We start from the raw sequence: 9,863 nt of genomic DNA, 5'->3' as shown, positions 1-9,863 counted from the left end.
TCAGCCTCCAAATGAAATTTGGATATGCCCATACCCATGGTTGTGTTGCTCAATTCCTTCAGTACATCTCATGGTATTTGCATACATATAAATCCTGTTGATTCTGTTTCTCTGGACATTTACTAATACCAGTCAGTCACTTTGGTTGATATGCTTAAGTGTGTTGTCCAATAAACCATAGTGTTCCTAAACACCAAAGAAAGACACATGGACAGCTAATGAGAGTCTTGCTTCATGTAACCAAAAGGGATCAAGTCCTGTGAGCAGTTGCCACAGAAATATGTTTCCTAGACCCATTGCTAAAACTGAGCCAGTACTCAGACCAGAGTCCATCAATTGAAGAGTAGTCTGGGTGCACTTGAAGAAGGTCCTTCCAATGACATAGCAAATGTATTCTGTAGCTATTCCCCCAATTTTTTCACAAATGACTCACATAAGTGAATGTAAACTGGGAAAAGGAAAATACTCAAATATGTTTAAAAAAAACTGTTGAATACAGGTTCTGAACATGCACTCATACAATTGGATCCAAATGACGTTGCTGAAAGTGTGCTATTGTGGTTGAGTGGGGGGGTGGTGACTTTCCCTGACCAGCTGAAGGTGGAAGGAAAAAGCCAGACTTGTTTAATGGAAGAGTCAACTTAAAATGTTGATGAGATAGAAAATCAACTTCTACCACATTGCTGGACAAAACAGGCATGGTCTAGAAAGAATATCTGGAGGAAACTTCCTCCAAACCAGCTGAGCTTAAGTAGTTCACGTGGGTCTTTACTTTGTTTCAAGAGAAATATAGCAGTTGATCAATTATTATAAAACTGAACAATGGTCATCTGGGATGGGATACAGGCAGGAAGCATATGCACAATCATATGCAATAATTGACACTACAGAGATATGCAGACAAAGTAATTAGAAGGATTGTGATGTTGGTGACTAACCTCAATTCAAATGCTGAAATTAAAAATTTGTAGGTTCTGATAAGCCATGTTATCAACTCCTGGATGCACAGAACTTGGCTTCCCACAGAGGCAAATTGCTTAGTGGTTTCTTCAGTGGTAATGAAGAAACAAGATTAGAAAAACAGAGAAAATGAAGTCTGGGGCAGAGACCAGTGGATGGTCCTATTAGATCAGGCACAAAGTGGACAGATGTTTGTATTTCACAACACCGTTTACCAGAGAACATCCACACAGAGGACCTGAATGGCCAAGTGGAGAGAGGGACTCAGCCAAGGGATCTGAGCACCCTGTGTTCTTACCACCACAGTACTCAGGAATGGAGTAGCCACTGAGGCAGTGATGGAAACTAGACATGGTCCCAATATCATAAGTGACCTCAAACAAAAGTTGATCTAGCTACTGTATTGCAAATGTCCAACCTTAAAACAGCAGATGCTGACTCTGGGCCATCAATGGAAGGAAGGAAGGAAGGAAAGAAGGAAGGAAGGAAGGAAGGAAAAAATAAAAAAGAAACAGAAAAAGAGAGAAGAAAAAGAAATAAAAAGAAACCCTGGATATAGAACAGGTGACCCCATCACCTTCCCACATTACCTTCTTGCATAAAACTTGAAAGGAATATCTCAAAAAAGAGAACAGAACAAAGGATTTTCTATAAGAAATTAAATGGACTCCAAGAAAAGAGTTTTTGACTTTTGGCTTTGTGGGGTACCTCATTTTAATATCCAGCTTCTTGGCAACTTTCCAACATTCATGCTGAAAGGATCTAGGGATCCATATGCTTTTTTAATGCCTCAGTCTTATGTATGAATGAAAAGGAAAGGAGCACCAGACAATTAGCAGAAATCACCAATGTGAAAGAGAGAATACAGGATAAATAAAATGAAAAAAATAATCAGGAAAGAAAGAGAGATAATTAAGAGAAAATAATAAAACCTTTCAAAAGTGAATAAAACTTGCAAGTTAGACAATAAAGACAAGGTAATTCTCCCCCAAACAATACAAAAATACAAGGAAAGAGTATATATGAGGAGATAGGTAAGATATATGGAAGACAAGTTCAGGAAGTTCAACATCAAAATAATATGAATAAAAAAATTGAAAACTAAGTAAATGAAACAGGTGACATTATAAAAAAAATCATTACATTCCCCATAGATGAAGAAGCCAGCTGATGATGTAAAGAGCTATCTGAGAGTCAGCCGAATAAATAAAAGGTCTATCAAAGATTTAAAAAAATACACTAAAAGTGTTTGGAAAGGAAAAATAGTTGATATCCTTAGAAATGAGTACCAGATCGACATCAGAATTCCTGTCGTCAATATTGGCATTAGCTGATGTAAGAGAATGCATTGTTACTTTCAAACATGCTTATTTTGGAACTATTTTTTGAGCACTTTCTGTGAGCCAGACTTAGACATCGATTCTGAGGAAAGAGTGTGAGGAAGTCAGACAAGATCCTTGTTTTCAAAGAACTTAGATTTCTAGTGAAATTATGACAATCAGTAAGCATACATACACATTTTCAATGTTAAATAAAAGAGCTAAGTGATAGTTGGAATATCAAAGAAGACCTCATTGAGAAGGAAATTAAAATGGGAATATGAGAGTTTGAAGAGAAAAGAAAGGAAATTGGAAATCCAAAGAAAATGAAAATAAGAAAAGAAAATTATAATAGCTGTATACTGTTCAAAATTTACATATTCAAAATCTTGTAACCATTAGTTATTGATCCAAATTTAAGCAGTGATAAAACCATATTGGGAAGAGAGGAAATAAGAGATAGGTAAGAGAAGGAAACAATAATCATCCTAAGTCTAATAGTGATGACTCAATAGTAGCATATTATTAAGACAGAAGGGCATCAGTAACAAAGAAATGACTTCTCTGATGTCTGTTGTGGACCAGAGACTGTGGGGTTATTGTTTTTCATTAGAAAACTTTACATAGCATAAATCTTTCAGAAATATGTTTTTTTTTTGACAGTACAATCATATAACATAAAATTAACCAGTTTAAAATGAACAATTCAGTGGCATTTAGAACATTCAGAATGTTGTGCAAACACCACCAATATCTAGTTCCAAAACATTTTTACCACCCCAAAAGGAAACCCTGTTGCTCTCCATTCCCCTTTCCCCAGAACCACATGACCCAGAAATTCCACTCCTAGGTGTAGACCCCAAAGTATTGAAGAAGAGGGACAAACAAATATATATGCATGAGCAATCACAACAGCATTATACACAATAGCTGAGGGGTGGAAACAAACCAAATGTTCATCAACAGATGAATAGATAGTAAAAATGTGGTATACACCATACTATGTGATTATTTTTAAACTATGTGCTTGTGTATGTACAAGAAAAAATGAAATGAAAACATCATGCACTTTTTCCATTTCTTTCAAAGTCGACGTTACAAGATGATCTATTGTATTAGATCATTAATGTTCTTCTAATATTTAAAATTAAACAAAGAAATGACCACACCATTCATTGGCCATCCTGAGAAAAAATCACTGACAAAGCTATGGCTTAGGCAAAGTGACTATCCCAAATGTGAGAAATGGAAACAAGTCTCAGAAAGGTACATAGAAATCTTTATACACACATGTGGTAGACAAAATTTGTGCTCTGTTAATTAAGAAAAAGTTTGTTCTTCAAATTCTAACAGAATTTGTGCTCCAAATCTTCCAACACAGTTTCTTATTATTCTGCAATCACAGGACAATGTGGTCAAGGAAAAGCAGGACTGTCACCATTAGCCAACCAATGCAAACAACCTGCAGCCCCAGGATTTTGTACAGCGTTTTGTCCTCAGTTCTTTAGTACATCATTTCCTATCAAAATCTTAAATAGCTAAATTACAGTTCTAATGTGAATTTTGTTAAAAATGTCCTGCAACTTCTCTACCATGTGCAACTTGTGTCTCTATTAAGGCATGTCAATGTGTCTCATTAGGAAGCAAATGTCTCATTTCACATCAGTGGACATCCAGAGGTTATTAACTCCAAACCTCTCATTCCACAAATGAAGAGCTGATCTGAGAGATGCTGCCACATTTTGGAGAGGCGTTTAGAGTCACAATCAGACTTCTTTCCAATTCTGTTTAGATTTCACCCAATCCCTTTGCATTTTCTGTAGCAGGGAAACAGTCTTAACTAATCAATTCCTTGTTCCATTCTTCAAAATATTCCTCTTTCTGTGGTCCTTCATATTCAGTGCTTTGGTATTGAAATCCACCTGGCAAATCAAGGGAGTCTTTGAATTTAGGGTAGAAACATTTTTATTTTTTCATTATACTGGGAACTAGAATTTTAAAGATTCATACTCTATTTTACAGAGAGAGCATTCAACATTGAAAACAGTTACATTGAGTCCATTTAAGTAATTATATTAATAACACAGCAGTTACATACACACGAGTGTCCTTCAAAACTTAACACAAAATAGTGATCATGTCACTTCTATTCTTGAATCAACTTGATTTTCTTAATACCCATGAATTTTGCTCTCCACACTTCTGCACTTACATGTGGATGCATGACATCACAGTTTCAAAGCTTTGAGACTTAAGGACCCACAAAAGTACATTTGCAAGTCTATTTAGGAGATTCCAGCAAGAGAAGGGAAATTGGAGTAGATGAAGGACAGGGTGCTTTCTCCCTTGGAGAGTCTGTGGTTCTATTTCTGCAGTTTCACCCTGGACAGAACCTCCTTCAGTGCCCGATGAACCTGCTTATTCCGCAGACTGTAAATGATGGGGTTCAGCACTGGGGTCACCACAGTGTTCACGAGGGTAGCCTCTCTGTTGGAATCCAGCCTTCCTGTTTGCTTTGGTTTCACATAAATAAAGACACAGCTCCCATAAATGAGAGAGAGGATAATGAGGTGAGAGGAGCAGGTGGAGAAAGCTCTCTGTCGCTCCTTGGCTGTTGGGAGACGCAAAATTGCAGCCACTATGTTGCCATATGCAATGACAGTTACGATGAAGGAAGTCAGAAGGAGGAAGGAAATAACACTGAAGGTCAACCTTTCAATGCACCTGGTGTCAGAGCAGGATAGTTGAATCAGGGGCCCAATATCACAGAAGAAGTGAGGAATGACCTGGGGGCCACAGAAGGATAACTGGGAGAGCATTCCAACCGGAACCACCATGAGAAGGAAGCCCAAAACCAAGCAGGCAGTGACCAAGAGGACACACATCCTTGGGTTCATGATGGTGGGGTATTGGAGTGGTTTGCAAATGGCCAGATATCGATCCAGAGATAATATAGCCAAAAGGAAGAAACCAGATGCCCCCACAAAAAGAAAGACAAAGGCTTGTGTGAAGCAAGCAGCAAAGGAAATTTTTTGACTACCTGAAAGAAAGATGGCCAGCAATTTAGGAATAACAGTGGTTATGAAACAGCATTCACCAAAGGAAAAACTGCTGAGGAAAAAGTACATAGGTGTCTGCAGGCAACGGTCTGCCCAGGTGGCCGTGATGATGAGTGTGTTTCCTGTGATGGACGCCAGGTAGGCCAGCAGATGCACCGGAAAGAGGACCGTGCCCAGGGACCGGACAGTGGGAAACCCCTCCAGGATGAACTCCTGGACAGTTGTCACATTCGCTGCAGACAGCATCATTGGCTTCTCCAATTCTTCCACTGGTTCTCTTTGGACTATTTTGCAGAGGGTGTCACAACTGCAGGATGAAGAAATTTATTTATTAAATGTGTAAAATAATGTAGGCATGGGGATAGGAATTCTCAATATTTCAAAACATTGTATTATGTATGTAGTATAACATTATATTTCATGTATACTCATCATTAAGTAAAATGGAATGATTTTTATCTTTGAATATATTTGTGTTACAGGCAGCACAAAATCTTTGATAAATAAGAACTGTATATGTGATACCAATGTTAATAAAGGAAAATGCATTTTAATAATCTTTCTCATTTCCCTACATAGTCAATTACCAAGGAGAAAAAATCCCTTACTTCAGTTGTGTACCTGACCATGCAACATATTTCTGATAAGGTACCATTCATAGCATTCAGGCACAAGGTGAATGTTGCAGAAGGAAAATAATTGAAGCTTAAAACAATCTTATGGTCATGGACATCTGTCACCCCACAAAAAGTATTGCCCTATGATATCCTTTAGGACTTCTTGTCTATACTGAAATCATAAATTCACTCATAGAAAGCTTGGCCAAAACCACAGCACTATGTATTAAATTAGTTTAGAAGTCAGAGACCAATTCTAACCGATATTGTAGAAACAGCCTGGGCTCTTTTCATGTAGAGCCTGAGGTCTGTAGGTAAAGGAGGGTTTTCCCTTCATCCACACTAAGTGGTCAGCCAAGGAGAGAATTTGAATCTTCTGACAGTCAGTCTGGGGCACCTAGCTGAAAAGAGAAGATGGTACCACCAATTATTTTCTGATTCTTTCTCCCTCCCATTGTCCATGTTAGTAAAACACATAGTGCTTCATCCTTTAAATCCATAAACCCTTTTATTTGGGCTTTTCCAACACTGGTCAACCAGTGTTCATCTCACATCCTGAACTAGATGTCTGTCTCAGACAAACCCAATACCTCCACATTTTCTGGTGGATGGGTTCAGCTTCAGGAGGAACAGACTCTGCTTTAGTTTTAACAAATGAACTGCAAGATGATCCAGTCACACTGAGGTTAGATACCCACCCACATGCAGTTCACAGCAACTCGAGCTCTGCCCTCTGCTTCTCACTCTTCCAACAATCCAGATGCTTCTCTAGGCGTCTGAAAGTGTATGAATACGATCACTTGCATTTAGGAGGTTCCTAAGCATCCCTGTTCATATGAATCCAGAGCTCCATGATAGCTACATGGAAGGCTTGCCTGATACAATCCTGGGAAAGAAATTAGAGCTCTAAAACTCTGATGGAATTTGGGAGTGAGTTCACATGGAATTCCAATAAGATTTCATACCTACTTGGCAGGCCCCAGATCCTCATCGAGCTCCAGCACCAGCCTGCACAAGGGGGAGACCCTGATTTCTGAGGAAATGTTCTAGATCAGTGTGGAAAACAACAGCTTCCTCACCCAGACTGACCACTTGTGTAAAGATAGTGCTTCCCCATAATGCATTTCAAGTCTCTCCAGATTGGGGATGGTACCCACACCACTGGGAGCAGATATGAAGCTGAAATGAACTTGTCCTGCAATCTGGTTACCATTGAACTACCACTTGACACCAATCAGGATGCAGAGGACCAGTGGGAGGACTCCAGACTCACCCAGACCTCATAGGAGAAGGTGGAACAAAGCCTGATGGAGACCAATGTCCCTCTAGGAACTCTCGTGGCTGCTACTTGGGCACTGATGGAAATGGAAAATTATACACAAACATCATAGTTTTTCATTTTGTATGCAAGGATTATAATGTGGACTCCCAAATGCCTGAGTTGTCCTTTATGAAAATCTTCAAAGACAGAGCACATATAATTACCCCAGGGTTTGTGAAGTCCCAAATTACATCTTGTTCCTAAGGTACAGTTTAAAGTCCAGGGACAATATTTCCAAATGAAGCACAAATATCCCTTTATTATTTTCAATGTTTGCAAGTATTCTTGGTGATCAAGTAGAATAAACAGGATCAGTCAGAATCAGGTACCAAGGTATTATCGTATAACATAAATCCTGTCTTTATCACACATTTTAAAAACTACAGTATAATGACTTTATGGACATGCTTTGGGTACCATCCTCTCCTCTGACTGTGTTCCCTCTCCTTATTGGTTTCATATGTCTGCTAACACCTCAGCTAGAGTCTCTATCAACTTGCCATTATCTTCTCTAAAACACACATACCATCTCTGTTTAAAATCATGACTCCCTACACAGTTGGCATTCTAAGTAAAATCTGGGACTACAACATGGCTTAACAGAAGAGAAAATGCTATTTAATCAAGTGGAAATGGGGGAAGGTCTTTTTTCATTTCATTACCATATTTACACTTAAACCAACTTTTTCCTATCTTACCTATTTGTCGCCTAGCCCCCCACCACCGGGAAGGCAGCCAGACCACCCAGGATATCTGTGCAAGATAAGAAAGTAAGCTAAAAGTAAGGAACATTCTCCCACAGGAGTCATGAAATGTAGGGCTTAGCTTTACTTCTAACAAAGCTCCACATAGATGCCTCTAATTTCTCATGTGAAGCCACAGAACCCCTCCATTCAATATAGTCAAGAAAATATCTGATAAAACAACTCCCAGCTAGTGGTTGAAATACACCATTACACAGCTAGTTCCAGAAACTGCTGGGAGCAAAGGAAGACTCAACCAAAAAAATGGTGCTCTGGATTATGGGTCAAAACTGAAACACTGATATTTCCAAGTCCCAGTGTTGGTAAGGCAAGGCATACTGTGGCTGGATCCTCAATGACTGCAAGGGAGGGCAGAACTTTTTTCAGAAATGTGGGTGAGCATTCTGATCAGTGATAATTTCCTACTCCAAAATGAACTGGGAAAGATGTACTTTCAGCCAGGCAGAACTCTTTCCTCTATCTGTCGCATCTATATCCAATCTGCTGACTTGGTCAAGATTGATCATAACTGCTATTAATTTTGTATCAATTTTGATAACTACTAAAAGTTCTAAGAAAAGAATCTCTGTCTTAGATGCACATTCACTGTCTGTGTACATAACAAGCTGTTCATCATGCCTTTTAAACAACTTGATTGAGATATGCTTCACATACCATCCAAGTTGACCATTTATGTTTACAATTCAGTGACTTTCAGTATATTTGAAGAGTTGTGTATCCATCACCACAATCAATTTCATGACATTTTCATCACCCCCAAAAGAAACCCAGCACCCATTAACCATGTGGTGTAAGCACTAAAATTAATGCTCAATATTGTGCGCGGCCTCAACATCTGGGGGAAACCAGGTGGTCCTTGAGTGGCCTGACCACAAGTTCTTTTCATGCAGATTCAGTCAGACAGTGCTGGGACTGGAGACTGTAAAGGCTTCCTCACTCATATGTCTGGCACCCGACTGGAAAAATTTTAACACCTGTGGCATCTCTCTTCCTCTCTTTGTGGTTTATTTCTGTGATCTCTCAACAGAGTGGCTGCAGAGTAGCTGGGTGTCTAACATGGTGGCTTGAGGCTCCAAGTGAGTATCCCAAGGGAGAGTACCTGGCTGAATCTGTGTTGCCTTTTTTGACCCTGCCTGGGATAGCATGTCACATTCTCTGTTTCTTTCTGTCTTTGATTGCCATTCAATCTCATAGCCTTTTTCTCACCCTCCCAGACTCCTTGCCCCAACTATACCAACTTGCAAGCCACCAAATTCTTGTTATTTTTGTAGATGAAGAATTACTTTTTTTCCACCAATTCATCATGGATTCCATCAGGGAAAAGGCAGAGGAGATATGAGACAGAATTTACTTTTCACAGCCTGAAGAGGGTATTGTGATGGGTTTGAATATGGTTCCTGATTTTCCAATACTTCCCTGTAATAATTGTAATCCATGTCCTTTGGCCATGTGAAGCTGTAATGTTTTTTCCTAGGGTAAGCAGAGTAGACGTTGCCTCACTGAAGTTGGGCTTGGCCATGTGACTTTCTTTGGCCAGTGGTACCTTAGTGGACAGGATGCAAATACTGGTTTTAAATGTATTTGCTTGATTAGGCTTAGTCTATCCATGAGAACATACCCCAAGTTGCCAAGGTTGCAGAATGAGAAGGCAGGTGAGTTAAGGAGACCCATCCCAAACTTCAGGTGGAGCCATGCCCCTCCAATCCCAGCTGAGCCAAGCAGAGCCATCTGATCCACACACATTAGTGAGAAAAAGAAATGGTTGTTTTTTTTGTGTGTGTGAGCTGCTGAATTAAGAGGTTAAATCCATGTTCCCCTAAAAA

The 9,863-nt window shown here is 39.3% G+C and overlaps 1 protein-coding gene across 1 annotated transcript; it reads right to left on the bottom strand.

The window, feature by feature from the left end:
* Positions 1-4,642: 4,642 nt before the first annotated feature.
* Positions 4,643-6,946, bottom strand: LOC119509964 (olfactory receptor 49-like). Its single transcript, XM_037803916.1, has 2 exons — positions 6,921-6,946; positions 4,643-5,645 (listed from the first exon to the last, which is right to left on the bottom strand). The coding sequence occupies exons 1-2, from the start codon at positions 6,944-6,946 to the stop codon at positions 4,643-4,645; spliced, it is 1,029 nt and encodes a 342-aa protein (XP_037659844.1).
* Positions 6,947-9,863: the final 2,917 nt, after the last annotated feature.

This window comes from Choloepus didactylus, chromosome 15 (genome assembly GCF_015220235.1).
Source record: "Choloepus didactylus isolate mChoDid1 chromosome 15, mChoDid1.pri, whole genome shotgun sequence".
NCBI lineage: Eukaryota > Metazoa > Chordata > Mammalia > Pilosa > Megalonychidae > Choloepus > Choloepus didactylus.
This window is presented reverse-complemented; position numbering and strand designations above follow the sequence as displayed.

What these genes read in the sequence shown, in the direction of transcription:
- LOC119509964 (XM_037803916.1), bottom strand. Translation starts at nt 6,946, where the DNA reads ATGAGGATCTGGGGCCTGCCAAGTAG. An exon ending in ATCTGGGGCCTGCCAAGTAG is followed by an intron (nt 5,646 to 6,920) that starts GTATGAAATCTT and finishes TTCATCCTGCAG; the next exon opens with TTGTGACACCCTCTGCAAAA.